This window comes from Lissotriton helveticus, chromosome 8 (assembly GCF_964261635.1).
Source record: "Lissotriton helveticus chromosome 8, aLisHel1.1, whole genome shotgun sequence".
Taxonomy (NCBI): Eukaryota; Metazoa; Chordata; class Amphibia; order Caudata; family Salamandridae; genus Lissotriton; species Lissotriton helveticus.
In genome coordinates this window covers 277548554-277567288 of record NC_136069.1, presented here as the reverse complement: position 1 = coordinate 277567288, position 18735 = coordinate 277548554, and the positions used below count along the sequence as shown (strand labels likewise).

Sequence of the window (18735 nt, the reverse complement as noted above, 5' to 3'; positions counted from 1 at the left end):
CCACAGGACTCCAGTTGTGCTTAGTAACGCTGGCCACAGTTGCTGGCGGTAATGCAGGGCTCCTCCTCCTTGCCCAGAGAGATCTTGGGACAGGTAGTCGCTACGTTGGAGCAGATTTTGTGGCCCCCAGTTGCACTTATGAGCGCTGGCCACAGATGCTGACAGTGGTGGAGGGCTCCCCTTACCCCCCAATTATGAATAATCATACAGACCTAAGATTACTAGTCATTTGCCGCAGGTTATTCCCGATTTAGGGAACTATTCCGCTAAAATGTATCACCTGCTATGAGCAGGGTGTCAATCTAATGGAGGGGGGAGGGGCGGGGCTGGCCATGTGATGAGTGCAAAAGGTCAAGAAGCTGTGGTTGGCAGGTCCGACTCTGTTGTGTCTGGGTTGAACTATGGATCCTCACTGGGCTTTGGGCGGGAGTCAGATGGGGTTATGTGGAGCCTTTCATCCCGCTACCTGGTCCAGAGCCCAGGCACATTTACTGGGTTTATTTTCGCACCTGATAAAACCAAGCCTGATATTCCCCCACGTCTGGTAATCCCAGGCATTGAAGCATAGGAGCTCTCAGAATCAGCTGGAGTGGCATTCACACGACTCACCTAAAATTAGAGTCACATTTCTTGAGTAAGAACAGGTTCTGATTTAGAAAGGAGATTGAGTTTGCCTGATTTAACAAATCAAAATTGTATTTGGAGTTTAGTTCAATTTAAGTATTATGCAAGCTGCATGATAATATTTTTTTTCAATTACGTATTAAAAGTACAACTAGCACCCACTGTAGAGGTCCACGGGCATCCATTACTTAAAACTGAATATCTTGCATGTTTGTCCCTCATTCCTTTTTAATAACTATATGTTTTTCATATTGCTGGCAGCAGAATCTACCGGGGTTGTGTCCCTTGGAGGGAAAGTTAACAGAGCCAATCAGTCATTAATGCTACCAGCACTAGCAGCTAAATTGTATTGACCGTTAGTTTTTATTACATTGAGGACTTTATTGCAGTGCCGTTTCACATGAAGAGCAAGCGAGCCTTAATGCAGAATGTAAAATAAGATATTGAAGTAAATCACTACTTTTTAATTAAATTTAGAAATAATTGCCCTGAACGATATACACAACTAAATAATGTTCTTGAACATTTAGTTTTTTCCTGATTTATCTTCTAATTCAGTTGCATATTTGTCATTTTCCGATCCAGTGCTTGTCATTTGCATGCAAGCAATACATTTTAGTATTGGCGTTACTAAATCTATCTTTGTGGCCCCTGAAACTAAATTAATTATTTAAACGTCTGCAAAGGAACCGTATGCGGAACAAAAATTGAACATTTTATTTTAATGTAGACACTAGCAAATTACTAACTTTGCATCAAATCTTGTTTTATCAAGAGAGTGAACTTGTAGATGTCGAATGTTAATTTTTTGAAAAATATTGTGCATTATACCTTCTGGTATTCATCAGAGACTGTCACGTAGGAGCATGGAGGTCTTATGGCCATAGGATGAGGGCAAAGGTAGTGGGTTGTCTTCCTTGGCTCAGCATAAGACCAGCGCTATGTTATACCCATCCTACATTATTATTTCGTTGGTGTATAACAAGAACTTGCTTCATCATAATCGATTGTTGGTTTAAATTGTCTGTACTAACAATGCTAAACCATTAATCAATGCTGGCCTCCGCTCCCCTCGTCCCCCCTATGATGTATGCAGATCAATCCTACTAATACCTAACCCATCACACCATCCTTTGGCCATCTTTCCTCTTCCCACCCAAATAGAATATACCTGGTATCCAACACATCCCACATTATCCACCTCTCCCCCGCCCAAATATTAAAATCTTAAAACCTGTTGTTCTGCTTCCTGCTTATATCAACCCTCCCCTCCACCACTCAGGTATCATAACACCTGCAATTCTGCCACCCTCCCCACCATTATTTTTTTCCTTCCCGTCCCCCCCACCCCCTCCCTCCCAAATTAGGGATAACACCTGGGAATTAGGTGCGTGCGTCTCATAGTGATCGAACAGCAGTGGAAAGACAACATTTGTATTTCCAAGTCAGTCTGTTAAGGCATTATTTTACATCTTAAACATCAGATTAAAAGGAAAAGTTAAACGGAAAAATAAAAATTCAGAAAAACTATTCCAGCACAACCCCTCTGCCCTCGAGACAGGCACATCTAAACACCCATTAAAAGAGGTCTAGTCTTTCTGTTAGGGGCAAACATATTTTACTAACGGTGATATTCACAGTGAAGTCTTGAGCATTTTTGAAAGTTATTGTGGCATATGCCAGCATTGGTTTAATTATAAAAATTATTTAAGCAAGCCCCGTGTTGATTTACCTCATGGGAAAAGGTTTTTTGATGCGATCACCCTCTATATTTGGGGGAACAACTAAAGAATTTATGGACTTCTGTTTGCATTGCTTTTCCTACAGCTTAATGCACTATTTTCCTCCCACGTCTCTTGTTTTTGCACAGCATTACTGTCTCAATATTTTCATTTATTCTCCAGTATTGCATCTTTCATAGAGTTACATGCTTGAATCTTCCCCGTCGTCATGGTGGAAGCACCAAAGTATTTAAAACAAGAATTACTATTTACATACGTTAAAAAACATACAGAAAGCAAGTGACGTTCTTAACTGTTAGATTTGGGGGTCTCTAGTTGGCATACTTGTGACAAATAGGGACCCTCTCCTCTAGTCAGGACAAGGGGATTACACTCCTAAAATAACCCCTGCTCACCCTCTAGGCTGCGTGGCGCGAGCAGTCAAGGCTTATTTCAGAGGCGATGTAAGTTAAGCAGTTGTGACCACATACAGTAACCCAGTGACAACACTACAAATGGACACCACACAGGTTTTATATAAAAAATAAGTAGACTTTATATAGAGTTACCACAAGACCATAAATGACAAAAATACACACTATGTTTACTTTAAGATGGTAGATTTAAGCTTTGTTCAGTTCAGTTCTTAGATGCGACACTCTGCGTCAATGTACCTTAAGTTGCGTTGCGCTTCCACGACAAGCAATGTCGCAGCGATTGTCAGGTGCAAAGAAATAAAGACGTGAAGATCTTCCAGATGTGGCGTGCTTCTCGGGGATGCGAGAAACTCTCGGTTCGATGCGTGGATTGCAGCAGCGACACCCTTACGATGCGACGGCAACAGCTCCAGCGGCGACGCTCTTCTCCACAATGCGTGAAGCTTCCGCTCGATGCGACAACTACAGCAGCGACATCCAAGATGCGACGGCAGCAGCTCCGATGGCGGCACACTTCTCGGGGATGCGAGGTGCTCTTGGTCGATGCGGTGCAATGCGACAGTTCCAGCGGCGACACCCTCCTTCTTCGGAGTTGTGACAGCAGGCACAGCGACACGCTTCTTCTCGTTGAATCGCGCATGCAGCTCCTTGCGACACGCAGTTCCTCAGAAGGCCCAAAACAGCAGCAGGCACTTGCAAAAGAACTCTGGGGAGCTGGGGGGGAAGTCTGTTGTCCCTGAGACTTCAGCAGGAGGCAAGCTCTTTTCCAAGCCCTTGGAGAACCTTCACAAGTTGAAAGCAAAGTACACAAAGTTCCTTTCTCCTTCCTTTGGCAGTAAGGCAACCACTGCAGGCCAATCCCCCAAGCAGCACTTCAGCTTGGGAATAGTCTCTCCTCAGTTTCTTCAGGTTCCTCTCCTCAGTAAAGGTTTCCTCTTGCAGTCCAAAGTGATCTAATTTCATGGGATCAGGGTCCCAATATCTATACTCAGAAATCCTTTGTTCTCTGAGGGGAGAGGGGCCTTTGCCTAGTCCAAACCAGTTCCTGAGCACTTTGTTTACCAGACTTCTCCTTTCCTTTCACAGTGCAGGGCAGAAACATCAGACGTCCCACAGGAGGTGGAGCCAGCATTGTGGAAGGCAAGTACAGTCCTGGAGCACTTTGTTGACAGGACTCCTTCTCTTCTTTCAGTGTGCAGGGCAGAGACATCAGCCGCGCCCCAGAGGGTGGAGCCAGCATTGTGGAAGGCAGGCACAGCCCTATTCAGAGTTCAGGTGCACTCCTCCCTCCCATCTAGATGCAGATCTCTCTGTTCACCACTGGGTGTCTCCTGGAATTCCCCAGGCCTGTCCCTCACAAAACCAGACATAGGAATACACAAACTAGCAGAGGCAGGTTTGAATGGTTAGACAAGCAAATACCTACTTTCTAAAAGTGGTATTTGCAAACATAGAATATTAAAATAAACTTTACAAAAAGATGTATTTTATTATTCTGAGTTCAGGCATACAAAACTTGAATTTCTACCATGTTATCTGAGACAGTTAGGATTATAAAGTGTAACAATTCTAACAGCCCATTCTGGCCTATGGAGAACAGGTAGCCTTGCAATAGTGAAAAACGAATATGCCTGTAATTCACTATTAGGACATGCCACACACATCTGGGCTTGTCCTACCTTATACTTACAATGCACCCTGCCCTTGGGCCTACCATAGGGGTGACTGGTATGAAGAAAAGGGAAGGTTTAGGGACTGGGAAGTGGGTGCACTTGCCCAGTCAGCATGACAGTACTAGACTGCAAGCAGGCTCTGCAATGGCAGACCGTAGACACATTTTACAAGGCGGCTTCTGTGGGTGGCACAGCCAGTGCTGCAGGCCCACCAGCAGCAGTTGGATTACACGCCCTGGCACACTCAGTGCACTAGACTAGGGTCTGACAAGTAAACCAAATAGCCAAACATGGAACCACCGATTAGTACATCAATTTACAGTAGGGAGCACTTGCACTGTGGCACTGAATCGCAGTGGCGCAGTGCCCAAAGCATATAACACCAGCAAAAATACATGAGGCAACAGAAAAAATGGAAGGGAGACCCACGCCAATGGTGCCAGGTCTAACATTAACCAATTCACATTATTGAATAGACCCAAACTTCAGCCAATCCAAAGCATGACCCTGGACCACTTCTCCCCTGCAGAGCCACTGTACCTCAGATTTTTTCTCGTACAGCTTGTGTGAAGATGTCTTGCTGAGCTCTGCTCAGTTAATACAGTTGATGAACTTTTGACCCTTTTTTCCTCTCAAGGAAGATAACATTGGACTGCTACAGCTCTAAGGTACTGTGTTTTACCTTCAGTATGTCAGAGAGATCCAAGAAAAAGCTTTTCAGGCCATGCAGGTCTTGTGGAAAGGCAAGACAATATTTAAGGATCCCCATAAGAAGTGCCTATACTGTTTGCATCCTAACCATAACTAAAAGATTGTGAACACTGCAGAACATTTTCTACCAAAACTGAAGCCAGGGTACAACTTTGGTTTCACAAGAAAAAGTCCAGATCAGAATTTGGTTCAGATGCAAAGGAGGGTCCAAGTCGCTCTCCACCCGAGCGAAAATGTAAAAATGAAGGCTCTACCGCATCTGTAAAAGTCCCTAAAAAATGAAGGCTGTTGAAAAATCATCAGGATGCGAAAACCCAGCCTCTAAAGACTCGTGTTCGGGCTATGGTTAGAAGAAATCACCCACTTTGTCGTCTTCTGGACTTGTCACACCTCAAAAAAATGCTCCGTCGACGTAAATGAGACCATCAACAGACCCGTCGTTTGAAGGCAGTGGCGTTGACGAGAACTTCATTGATGGCTATTCCCATAACAAAGGTGATGACAGTCACTCCAACCACGACAACAGCTTTGTTGACGAAAGGCGTGACGACCACCACTCCTTACCGGCAGCCATTTCGTCGATGACCGCGCCAACGACCTGTCCGTGACGATGATTTTCAAATCACTATCAACGAAACCAGTTTCAGTGATCGTCAATATTAGGAAGAATATCTCATTGACGAGACACTAAATAGCAGCATTTTTTGCTGAGAAAGTCTCTGCTCAGCTTAGACCTGACGTTGCCCAGCAAGGTATACCCGCTGCCTCTGGCCCACCTTCTTACCATGGAGGAATCAGGAGACGAAGGGCTTTTCGGTCCTGCTTACTGCCCTTCACAATTAAGGGTAAAGTGTCAGGATACGGAGGACAATTCCAGTTACATGGAAGGGAACTATACATTCACGGCTCGCCAACAGCCCACATCTCATCGATATGACTCTTTCCAAGAGCACTATCCTTACAAAGAGCCCTATGAAGAACCACAAGGCTCATGGGGAGATACCATTGCAGTGCCCATCTCTTAGGTCACTTATCTACGGCACATGCTAAATGATTATTATAAGGGCTTTCCTGAAACATTTGCACCAGTCCCTCTCACTCTGGGTCGCACGGAGGCACCTGCTACGGCTCCTTTGCCTACAAGTCCTACGCCTGTTCATACACAAGAGGTCAGATCTGTACTTCCTCCCATCAACATCAGAGATGGTTATATAGACAGTGATCCAGATGATCAGCTTGAGGAAGGAGAATTACTCAAGACCCAAAAGTTTGCACTTCAACACGATTGAGAATAATTACATTTTATAGGTTATGAGCGACATTTAATCCTGCATTTCAATCACATTTGTCCCTTGGATGAAAATAAAAATGAAGAATAGAAGAGAAGAAAACTTCCTCAAATGTTGATGTTCTTTATTTCCTGCACATTTTACCAAGTTCTGTACTTAGAAAGACATGGTACTATTTCAAATATATTTTTTTTAAATGTGTACTATTTGTTAATGCCCTGCTGAACTGATGTTTGTGAATGAATTTGTTTCCTGTTGCAGGGTGCTAGATTAGAAGAGGATAATGAAGTGCTTCTCATCAGAACAGATCAGTCTGGAAGAGCGTGGCCAGTCAATGTGGCAGACACATCAGAGACGAAAGGAGGAAGGCGGAGGAGACAGATGGTACGTGTTCTTTCGCTTTAGGGTGTATGAGGACTGCCACATGTTCATGTGATGAATGCCTGTTTCTTGCATATAGGTATGTTTGAGAGTTGCTGAATTTATACTGAAGTATTTGTTTTTATAGTAAAGTATCTTGCATTTTGGTGTAAATTAGAGTAGAATTTTTTTTACATTTCTTTATTCACCAGTACAGAGCATAACCGGTCTATCAATCACACCAAATCAGCAATTAACTTGCACTAAGGCATCGCTTTAATATATAAATTAATAATCTCCTAGTAACAATGTGTCCCCCTTAGAAGAGAAAACTTCACTGTGTTTTTTTAAGCTAGCTCTCCTCTTCGTTTGCCTAACTGCTCAAGAGACATTATATAACACCATTCGATGATGACAGAAGACAACAGTTGTTAAAGACAAAGCATTACCATGCAGGCAAATAAAATGTGAAGCTTTAACAAATCACAAACCTATTTAGAAGAAGAATTAAAATAGGAGAAAATGTGGTGCAAATCTATTTGGAAGGCTTGGAAGGCAAGACTGAAGGTGCACATTATGACCAATGCAAGTTTCTAAAATACGGAAATAATAAACACTGAAAACAGTGTCGTTTAGCAGTGTCATAACCGCATTGGGCCAGGAATGTGCGCTTGGTACCCTGGAGGTGAGTCTCCTGTATCAGCAGAATCTCCGTGGCATGGTAATGTTTAGTTACATCACCGCTACCCTCTTCATGCAGTGCAACAGCCCATTGATGTTCCATGTCATTACCGTAAAGGAGTGCATGGTGAATGGAGTAAAGAAGTGTGTTGTGAGTATAGTGGGGTGCACAAATGGCAGTAGTGCCTTGTAGGCACAAGGGGTCCTTCACCGGCAAAGCAGGGACCAGGGCCCAGGAATTTCATTAGAGGATTCATAGTGCTTGACCATCGCCATAAGCAGCGTGAATCCAAACGTAAATAAAACAAGTAAACAAGACAAATCCTAATCCCCCATCTCCCCATCCCTGTACTCCGCCCCCCCTTCCTCCGAAAAAGCATCCGTCGCCCTAACCCACAACACAACAAGGAACTAGGTGGTAGAGTCAATCCCCCCTCCAGCCTGCTCTGCCTGTAAATAAATAAAACTCCAATGTAGAAAACAGTTGTACATTGACAAAATAAATCAAACGTCTTATCGTTGAAGCATCCCCTGGTGTCACCTGTGCCTCTGGGTATTAGTTATTGGTATCTTGTGTTGGGGGCACCCCTAGTTCTTCTGGCTTCTCAGTGTCTCTCGCAATCTCTGACAAGGCCTCAGTCTCTCAAGGTTCCAGACTGTGCTGAGTTTCTTCCGGCACCGTAGCCCAGCAGGCTTCCCGGTTCCCTGGCCCGTGAACCTGGAGAGTCTGACACCGGCCAAAGGGGTATTCAGCTTACCATAAGTGGCTGCTGCTCCATCAGCCAGTTCCCATGCCATGTCAGGTGTGTATTTTGGACATATGAAGCATGCCAATTTTCGATGAATGTAGGAGCAAATATTGCTGATTCATGATGCGGAGTTTCTGTTTAACATGGCTGTAGGGTTTCCACTGTAGTTGAACATGGTGTGTGTAGTCAGGAAAGATCATGATATGCCTAGATTAAAATGACAGTTGCCCCTTTGCCCGCGCCCCTTTCAGTATGGCATCATTGTCTCTATAATTCAGAACCTTGGCTATCATGGGGCAGGGTGAGACTCCAGGCGAGGTCTTCTGTGCCAGCTATCTATGCGCCCTCTCGATGATAAAGCATAGAGATAAGTGGTTAGCGCCCATCCACAACTGGATCCATTGTTCCAGAAATGTTTTGGATACAAGCCCTCAGCCCTCTTGCGAAATGCAAAGAATCGAAGGTTATTTCTGCAGGCTCCTTTCGCCGCGTCCTCTACCCAGTCCATCAGAGTTTGAGATGTCTTGGCCAGACGTGAGACCTCCGTTGTGAGTTCTCGTGCTGGGTCTTTCAGTTCGGAGATTCTGTACTCTTCTTCCAATACTCTATCGCAATATGGAGCTCTTGTCTCAGCAGGGCAGCGTCCACACCCACTACGCCTATTTTTGCCTCCAGCGCTTATCCAGAGTCCTGAATAGCTTGCAGTATCACTCAAATGTTGTCGCTGTCGCAGTGTTTTTTGGGATTCCGGGCTTCTCCTCTCCGGCTGTCTTAGTGCCCCCAGTAGAATCTATGTCCTTGTCCATCTTGGTGTGAGCTTGTGGGGCCGGGGAGTTGTAGCACCCCCTGACACCGCAGTCCTTCCCACATGGATGGTGGACATCAGAAACTTTGAGCATCCCAGACAGACACAGGCCACGCCCCACCTAGCGCCCCCCTGGACTGTTCCAGGGGAGCACCAGTGGCAGTGTACCTTGCACTGTGACTCCAATCATTCACAGCACGAGCTGTCAGGTCCTCCAATCACTGAGGATTGGAAACAAAGGGTCCGCACCAGTATTCGACCCTGGTGCCCAAGGCAAGTGGTCCCCCAGGAGTTCAGGGGAAGATGTGCTTACTTCTTCATGGATGAGAAGTTGGGGAGGAAAGGTCCAAGGTCTCTCCCCACACCGAGGAGACACCCCGGCTCCAGCTATGGGTGCCACCCCTCACTCACATCCTGAAGGGTCCCAGGCAAGGCCTGTGCAGACATTGCACAATGTGCCTCCAGAGTCAGCTTAAGAGGCTCTCCCACCCTCCCCAACCAGAGATTAGTGCCAGCACCCACCGCCGGGTTTGGACCCCTGCAGCCACCAGGAAAAGCTGTGTTCACAGTCCAGGAGCTTAGTTGTGAGCTCAAAAAAGCACTTCTGCCATATTGGCCATCCAAGCCCCGGCCCTGACGGCTGCTCTTATCATTAGCTTCAGTACGCAATGCCGGACCTGCATGTGATTTATACTTTTTTACCTTTGTCTATGCCAAAGTCACTATTGAGCTTTTGAATGAGCTTATCGTTCATTTCACAAACATATAATCAATCTTTGTGCCCCTCAAGGTCTGTTATTTGCAGAAGGCCTCCCTATATAGAACTACAGCAAACATTGGACCACCAAGGAGCAGTGTGAAGGGTGAGAGAAAGAAAGTGAGGCCCTTCTTTCCCCCCTGCTTGCTCTGAGCCCTTCAATTAACCACATGTGGTAGGAGAGCATGAGTCCTTGGGACTGAGCCAGTGAACCTCTTTCAAACGTTGCCCCTTACAGAATAGGTTCCAAGAAATACCAGTGGTGCTTTGTGTTGTAAATGAAGATTCACTCTTGTTGGCAAGTAGTCAAGTTTCTTAGATTGTAGGATGTCTTTTTATTGAAGTAGAACTTGCTTAGTTACAGGTTTTAGGTAAAGCCCTACCAGGAGCAGAATCCCTTCTGCTCAGCCCACTCTCTCCAACTAACATTCTCCCAAACCAGGCACTCATCAACATTCCTTGACCTCACACACACACACACACTTGCCAGTCAGCAGGGAACTGAGAACTATTGAGAGGATGCCTAGCAACAATCACAAGCCACAACACTCTGACCATCCCAAAAACATATTGCACGCCTTGAAAGTGCCATGTCCGATTAGGAGCGCTCAGCTCTCCTTTTCTGGTGGCTCAGTATTCGTCCCTATCTGATAGAGACATCTAGCTGCAGATTCCTTAACTTAGAATATCCACAGGCATCAGGCTGGATACGAAAAACTTTTTCCCCAGCAGTACCTCTGCACGCAGGGGGGCGTCGTCTCCTGGCTCTTTCTTGATGTCGTCCACGGAAGTGACATCAATGGAGCCATATAAGACCCCCTCGGCGTGCTGATGTCAGTTTTCTTCTTTTTCCCGTCCCAACTGGGATCTGGAGTTTAGTGGTTCCTCTGGCCTGCGTCTGGAACAGTGTGCCGATGCCTGCAGGCTTCAAATCCTGTGTGTCCTGTTCGCGGCAGATGTTGGCGACGGATCCACACGAGATCTGTATGTGATGCTTGGGCGAGCACCACAACTCTGTCGAGTGCGACGCCTCTGTCGACAGCTGAAGTCCTTGCGGGAACGTCAGATGAAACTGATGTCCGCCCGGTTGTCTCGATCAGTGACCTCGTGGTGCTGGCTTCCGTCTCCAGCGGAAAGATCCAAGCGGCGCAGTTCTTCCTCCTACGCTGTGGTCTCTGCTCGGGCAAGGTCCAGTAGTCGTTCCCGTGGAAGTCGTTCGTCTGCCTCAGGTAAGCACCAAAAGAAGTCACACCTCCTCTCCTTCGGGCCCCATAGTGAGGCTTGGGACTCAGGTCGGGATTCACCGGCGGGTTCGCCCTCGGCGCTGATCGAGTGCCTTGATTCCGGTTCCGAAGTCGCTGCGACGTCTGGACACGGCCCGGATGGGCATCCCACTCTGACATCTAGCCCTCCTGACGAGTCTTTGCACAGTCCTGTGGGGCTCACTGCATCGTCGCTAGATGCGGCTGCAGCGCGGAGTTCGACTCCAACTCAACTTTGTTCCTTCCCCCAGGCTCCAGCCTTGGTGGAGGTTGGGTCGACACCGGCCGATGTTGAGTGGATGAGTCCTCTACGGAGGTCTTCGGTGCCGATCCGGAGCCGTCCCATCGTCGGTCGACACTGGTTCCGTCCCCGGCTGTACCTCTGTTGGAGGATGTGACCCCAGTGGGTTCTCCGCCCACAGGGTTTTTTCCATGTTCCACAGAATGGGGCCCATGGGGCACTGACCGACCCATTTTTCAGCGGGGCTTTTGCCGTTGGGTGGACAGTTTATTCTGCATCTGTCTCCAACGGATGACTTGCTGTCTCCCCCTCGGATGACCACGGAGGCTAGCGTAGACTTTGCAAGGGCAGTTAGGGCTGCACATATCTTACAAATGCAGCTGCCGTCTGTCTCCCTGCCTTCAGATCCCTTGTTGGATCTTCTCCGCCAGGACACAGTGGATGTGGAGCCTTTCTTGCCTATTGGCAGGTCATTGTATGAAGTCCTTCTGGGGACTTGGGCCAGACCCTCATCGGGGGATCCCGTGGCTTGTGCTGTTGCGCATCGCCACCGGCCGGCTCCAGATGACCCTGCCTGTTTGTCCCTTCATCCTAGGGCTCAAGGACTTGTAGTCCAGGCTGCGCTTCCTTCCTCTCCTCCACCGTTGTTTTCCCCCACTTGGGAGTCTAGGTGGTTGGAGTCGTGTGGCCGCAATGTTTTTGCCTCCACCAGTTCCGGCCTTTGGTACTTTAACACAACCTGCGTGTTTGCTCAGGCTAATGGGCTTTCGTGCTGACCTAATCCAGCTTATTTGGGATGGCCGCAACATGGCGCACTTTTCTGTTCGGTCGGCCATGGACACCACTCACTCCGGTGGTCGAGCTATGGCCAGCTCAGTTGCCCTGCGTGGCTACGTGATGGCAGTTTCTCCGAAAATGTTTGGGGGCGACTCAGGGATCTGCCCTTTGATGGGGCTCATTTGTATGATGATCATGCCGACTCGTCGGTCCAGCGTCTCTTCTCAGGCTTTCATTGACTGCCTGGATTTTAGTCACCTATGGTGGATCTGTATTTTCGTGTGACGGTGTTGTCACTGTTTTTCTGTTTACATCTCTGGGTTGCAGAGGTTTTCTCTCAGAAAGATTGTATGGCTGTTCAGCCAGGGTTTTTTCCCTTACTTTGGTGCATATGGGCCAGCTGTTTATATGGTTCTTTTGAACTCTGTCTGTCTGAAGAGGTGTCCCTTGCTTTTATAAGGTTGTGATGTACCCTATGTGGGGTTCGTTTGCTATTGTGTAGCTGCCATTCCTTGCTCTGAAGTTTCAGAGACTCCAGTGGAGCTCTCTTTGCTATTATATGCTCCCCTGGTTTTTTTTCCGTGGGTTATGCTGTGAGCATTTCCCCCTGTTACATGCTTCCTGCTGTCGGACTGATGTGGTCCTCTGCTGGAGTTTCTGTATTGCTGCCTACGGTTGTTCCGTGGCACTCTCAAGCGTCTGTTGGCGCAGTTGGCTCCGGTGTATTGTTGGGTCTCGGCCGTTTCTGATTCGCCCCAGAGAGGTTTTCACGTCTTCCTGCCTTGCTTGGCTCCTCTTTCTGCCCAAAGCGCTGTTGACTGTCTTGGCCGTGGGTACGCTTCCCTGTGGGCGCTTGGTTCCATTCTGCTCCGGAACGGTTCTTTCTGTCACCGGTTGTGATCCCTTCTGTGGTGTGTGTTATCCTGGGGGACCCGTAGGGTTCCTAGAGCCATTGTCTTGCATGCGCTCTCTTGCTCTCTTGCTCTCTTGCGGTGGCCTTCTACCCTAGTGTTGGGAAAGGCTTGGACACACCCTGTTGGGGCTTGACCCTTAAGTGGTAGGTTTGATCGTTTGCTTTGTGACCCTGGCCTCCCTCAGAAAGGCCCCGGCCTGGGTTCAGATTCCTCTGTTCATTGTCACACCACGGCTCAGGTGGTCTTATCTTGGCCGCTATGGCTTACAGACAGCGATACAGTTACTACCTTTCCGACGCCTTTCTATTCTCTAAGGGCGCTCTTCTTGTTTACTTGTCTTCTTGGTTGTCATTTCTTGACTTTTCCAGTATTTCTGTGTGCTGTGTACGCACACAAGGGGGTAGGCATGCAGGGTCTCCCTGCGGTGGATCCTGGGGATTATCCCAGGTTCCCCATTTGTCTATCTCTCTCTCTCTCTCTCTCTCTCTCTCCTTCTCTCTCTCTCCCTCAGGGGGGCTAGTCTTGGGCATGTTCAGCGTGCCGGTCGTCCTTGCTCATTGTACCCAGGGGTATGATGCCTGGTTGGCTCCCTGGTGCTGTGCTGTCTTCTCGGTCGGCCGGCACATATTGTTGTGGTTACGCTTCATTAAGCTCTGCATTGTGTGGTGTAGTTCTCAAGGTACATACTACCTGTTTTCGTCTATTCTTGTCATTCACATCTATGAACCTCCTGGTAGTCATAGTTGTGTGTTTCGGCATGATGCCCTCTGCCCTGACTTGTCATTTGTTGGCATTTGAGGTTGTGCTGCCCCGATTTCAGAATCTGAAATCATGTTGTGTCCCTTCGCTGGACCTTTGTCTCTTTCGGACCATGGGGTCCTATGACTTCGTTTCGTCCCTGTCTGGCCAACAGTGGACTTGTGTTGTCCTCTGACGGATTGTGGTATCTTGCTTCCCTTGCTCATGCTCCGCCCTGACCTTCAGGGTCTGGTGTCAGCTATGCTGGCAATACTGAGCCTTATGGGTCTGGTGTCAGCTGCGCTGGCATTGCGGACCCCACCTTGTTGACGTCAACGTTCTTGACGGTCTGCTTCCTTCGGGAACATGGTGCGGTTCGGTCGCAGGCCCTCCTCCAATGGGGTAAAGCTGTGGTATCTATTCTAAGTTAAGGAGTCTGTGGCTAGATGTCTCTATCAGATGAATGAGTTACTTACCTTCAGTAACAATGTATCTGATAGAGACACTGTTTAGCCGCAGATTCATTAACCCCCGTCCATCCTTCCTGTTCGGCGAAGACCTTGCCAGGTGGGGGTCTACCACCCTGCCACCTTTCAGGTGGCCATGGTCTTCCTCAAGGGTGCTCTAATTCACCTCCCTCAGGGGCAGGGGTGTCTCATTCTGCATACGCACGTTAGCTTTCCACCCATTCTCTTTTTGGGTGCCTAGATTTGTCCTTTTCGCTGCTACTCCATCTGGGTTCTTCCGGCATAGAGTTAATCATGTTTTCTAACCTTCCCTCCACCCTCGTCTGTCTTCCCATGTCTTTGGGGTCTCTCTGTCTCTGCTGCAGGCACTTGGGTTGAGCTTTTATTGGACTATGCTCAGTGCATAGGTCATTGTGGGGGGGTGGTACCACTTCTATGTGGTTGTTTACTTCTGGTCACTGGCCATGTGTCACGACTTTTTAGTCCTGTACCCCTTTTTCAGTTGCATCCTTTGTCCACAGATTATCTGCCGTACAGTTCAATCCTGTGGTTGCGTTCTGTCCTTTATTGTCATGTCATTCATTTCCGCTGCTGTTGCCTCTTTAGGGGGGCACGGTTCTTGCTTGGTGGGATTTTTGCCTCTTTAGGGGGGCACGGTTCTTGCTTGGTGGGATTTTTATTGGGGTGGGATTTTTATTGGGGCGGGTGCTTGTTCACTTCCTTCAGCCCCTCCGAGTGTTGAGTACTTTTTCAACATGGGATGGTTTCTTTTCATTGTTGTTTCAAAGGTTTTTGTTTCTTTTTTTGACACACTGTTCCTATACTCTCACAGTTTTGGTAGTGGCTCCGCGTTGTGGCGTGGAAAGGTTTCACTGCAAAAAACTGACGTCATCACGCCGAGGGGGCTTACGAGACTCCATTGACGTCACTTCCGTGGACTACGTCAGGACGGAGCCAGGCGACGCCACCCCTCAGTGTGGACAGGCACTGCTGGGCAAAAAGTTTTCCGGATTCAGTCTTGACGCCTGGGGATATTCTAAGTTAAAGAATCTGCAGCTAGACTGTGTCTCTACCAAATACATTGTTACAGAAGGTAAGTAACTCGTTCAGTAGGAACTTTTGAACAACTTCCACCCCAATGTAATCCATACTGATTTGTTGTATTTAGGTCAAAAGTTGTTAATTGATAACTTTGGATAATATTTGAACTAGGAATGATATTCTCAGCAGTACCACCATTGCAATGGTCATATGTTCCACCTGCAACAGAAAGTGGTTATGCCATCTTTGGATGTCTGGCCTGAGATTTTTAAGTACTGGTGGGAGCCTTTGAACATTTACCTCTTTGCCTGTGTCACAGCGGACTGCTTAGCAGAGGATTTTTTGGATTGCCGGATACATCTCCGGGCTGACGCCAGTGAGGGGGCACGAACTACATCTTCCTATGGCCCTGGCGGCACACACGCCGTCTACGTTGAGGAGAGAGCAAGGAGGGGCTGAAATAGTGGCCAGGGCCCCCGCAGCACGGGAGCCTTTGAACATTTACCTCTTTGCCTGTGTCACAGCGGACTTCTTGGCAGAGGATTTTTCGGATTGCCGGTTACATCTCCGGGCTGACGCCAGTGAGGGGGCAAGAACGACATCTCCCTATAGCCCTAGCGGTGCGCACGCCACCTACGTTGAGGAGAGCACTAGGAGGCGCTCAAATAGTGACCAGAACATACGCAGTTCGGGAAGCACGGGCCCGTCTCGCCCGACCGGACAAGGCTAGGCTGGGCCACACTTCTTGGCCTAACGATCTTGAAGCCAAGTATACTGGTAAGGCGTCATTTAGTCTTAATCTGTCGGATTGGAGTACATCGAGGGAAATGGGGAAAAGAAAACTAGCTACAAATAAGTGAAACCCACTGGAAAAAAGTACCCATCACAAATTATCTGAAAAGTGCTATGGGAATTTTAAACCGTGAAATTGTTCAAGTAAAAGAGCATTGGCAGCTACAAAGACATTTCTGAATGTTGCTCAAAGGGAGGCTAAGATACTAACGGAGGCTTACGATAGTGAAAATAGTCTTGACTCTGGGACTGAAGAACATTAACCGAGGAACTGTAGCAACAGGAGTAATAGTCCTGATATCCCTAAGTTAAATCCTCCAATTATATCGGGCCCCTGTATATCAACCACTCCCCTTGAAATTTCTACGGTATCGGATGCACCTGATCTGACTTCACCACCAGCCAAAAGGTGTAAACAGCATATATCTGAAAGAGACACGTTAGTGATAGATTCCTTACCTTAGAATATTCCCAGGCGTCGGACTGGATCAGGAAAGTTTTGCTTAGCAGTACCCCTGCGCATCAGTAGGTGGCGTCCTGCGGCTCCGCGTCCGTCATTGGCGTCGTAAGCGCTGAGATGACGTCAACAGAGTACTTAGGCACCACCCATGGGCGCTGATGTCAGTTCTTTCTTTTTACGCGCCAGCAAGCGTAGATCCGGATTGAGCAAGTACCTTAGTCACTTTTTGACTACTATTTTGAGACTTTTGTTTCCCCCCTTTTTTCTCCTGGTGCACGTAGGGATGCCTGGCTTTAAGTCTTGTGGGGCCTGCCGCCGTAATATGTCGGTGGCGGACCGCCATGATGTTTGCCTCTACTGCCTGGAGACTGATCACGACTCCCGGGACTGTCAAGCCATGGCCACGAAGGCCGTGTGGGAGCGGCGCCGGAAATTGCTGGAGGTCCGGCATTCCTCTCACCGCTGCTCTGGGTCTAGGGGCTATTCCCAGGACTGGAGCCGTCGCTCCTCGGGCTCCAAGTCTTCGCCCTCGGATTCTGCTAAGCAACGTCATAAAAAGAAGTTGTGTTCGCTCTCCTAGGTCCCCCCATCGCTCCTCAGAGGCGGACGAGGGGCTCCGCCTCTGCAGCTCCTCTGGGGCCTGGGAGTCCCATGGTCTACCCGCCCTACCCGGGTCCGTCGGCGACTCTCGAACTGGTGCAAGACTTCTTTGCTACCATGGACCGCCTTTTCAGGCCTCGGGCTCCCGCCGGTGCGCCTTAGGGCCCGCGGTCCCGTGTCCAGATCCTGTTGGCCTGGCGGCTCCACCAGCGTCTCCAGCCCTGGCACCACAGGATTCTACGCCGTTGGCTCCGGCCCCAGCGCTACAAGGTGCAGCGTTGCCAGCTCCGGCGCCGCACTGGGTTCCAGGACCATTTTGTCCCGACCTGGGATCCGCATAGGGAGGCAGTGCCGGCCCGGTTTCCGATGCTCTTTGTTCCTTCTCCAGCTCCAGCCCTGCCACCGCGATCGGCCCCTCTGGCGCCGGAGGCGGAGAAGGACTGGGAAGGATCCGAGGACCCTCTTGCCCGGCAGTGTGACTCCGAGCAAGATTGGGTAGACGATCTGGAAGACGCCGGCGATCTCGATGTCTCTTCTGACCCAGAGTTTGCCTCTTCCCCGCCTACGATGGAGGAGGGCGCTTGCTACATTATGGTGCTCTATCGGGCTGCTGAGGCCCTCAACCTCCCCACGGTGGCCCTCAAAACCAACCTCCTCACCGAGGTGCTCCAGATGGCGTCTACTTCGTCGGAGCTGTTGCTTCCCTTCAATGACTCTCTTACCAAAGTCCTCTTGGGCACTTGGTCACGGCCGGCCATGGGGGCCCAGGTGGATAAAAACATTGCCAGACGCCACCGCCCGGCACCTGCCGACCCGGCCTTTCTGACCACCCATCCCACGCCTGAGAGTCTGGTCATCCAGGCCTCGACGCCACAGAGTGCCTTTCCTACGGTCCGCCGGACAAGAACTCTAAGAAACTGTTTGGTAAGTGGTTGTTCTCTTCGGCCAACTTGGGGCTGCGGTTGGTGAACACCACCTGCTTATTGGGCAGCTATTCCCACGCAGTATGGGATTCCGTTGCTCAAGTGTTGCCTCAGTGCCCTGAGGAAGTCCAGGCTGTCCTTTCTCAAGCGATTGCTGAAGGTAAGGATGCGGCTAAGTTCGCCATTCGGTGTGGTTTGGACACCACAGACTCGTTGGGCAGGACGATTTCTACAACGGTGGCATTGCGACGCCACGCCTGGTTGCTTTCGACTGGGTTCTCGCCCTATGTCCAGAGCTCGCTCATGGATATGCAGCTTGATGGCACCCGCCTGTTTGGCGATAAGGCTGACAGTGCGTTGGAGCGTTTTAAGGACTCGCGGGCCACGGCCAAGTCCTTGGGTCTTTCTGGAAAGAATCCGGCCTCTCCTGGGTTTCGTTCCTTTTCTTGGCCAGGGCAGAGGCACCCAGGCACGTTCCTTCAACAAGCCTGTGCAGAACCAGCCTCAGCGCGGCCCCTGCAAGGGCGAGTCTGGGAATCAGCGTGCAGGTCAGTCAACCTCCACCCCCGCTGCTCCTACCTCCAAACTTTCCTTGTTCGAGCTCCGTGGAGCACTCCACACCGGTGGATGGCAGGATCCGCCACCTCCTCCCCCACTGGCGTGATATCACATCGGACAAGTGGGTGCTGCAGTTAATCCACAAGGGTTACTCC

The 18735-nt window shown here is 49.1% G+C and overlaps 1 protein-coding gene across 1 annotated transcript in view; it reads left to right on the top strand.

Moving 5' to 3' along the window:
- The window catches only part of CWF19L2 (CWF19 like cell cycle control factor 2), a 1282529-nt gene that overhangs the window by 665599 nt on the left and 598195 nt on the right, over positions 1–18735 (top strand). The window contains exon 11 of the mRNA XM_078657031.1: positions 6717–6839. Within this exon, the coding sequence (XP_078513157.1) occupies positions 6717–6839 (123 nt within the window). The remainder of the gene's footprint in view (positions 1–6716; positions 6840–18735) is intronic.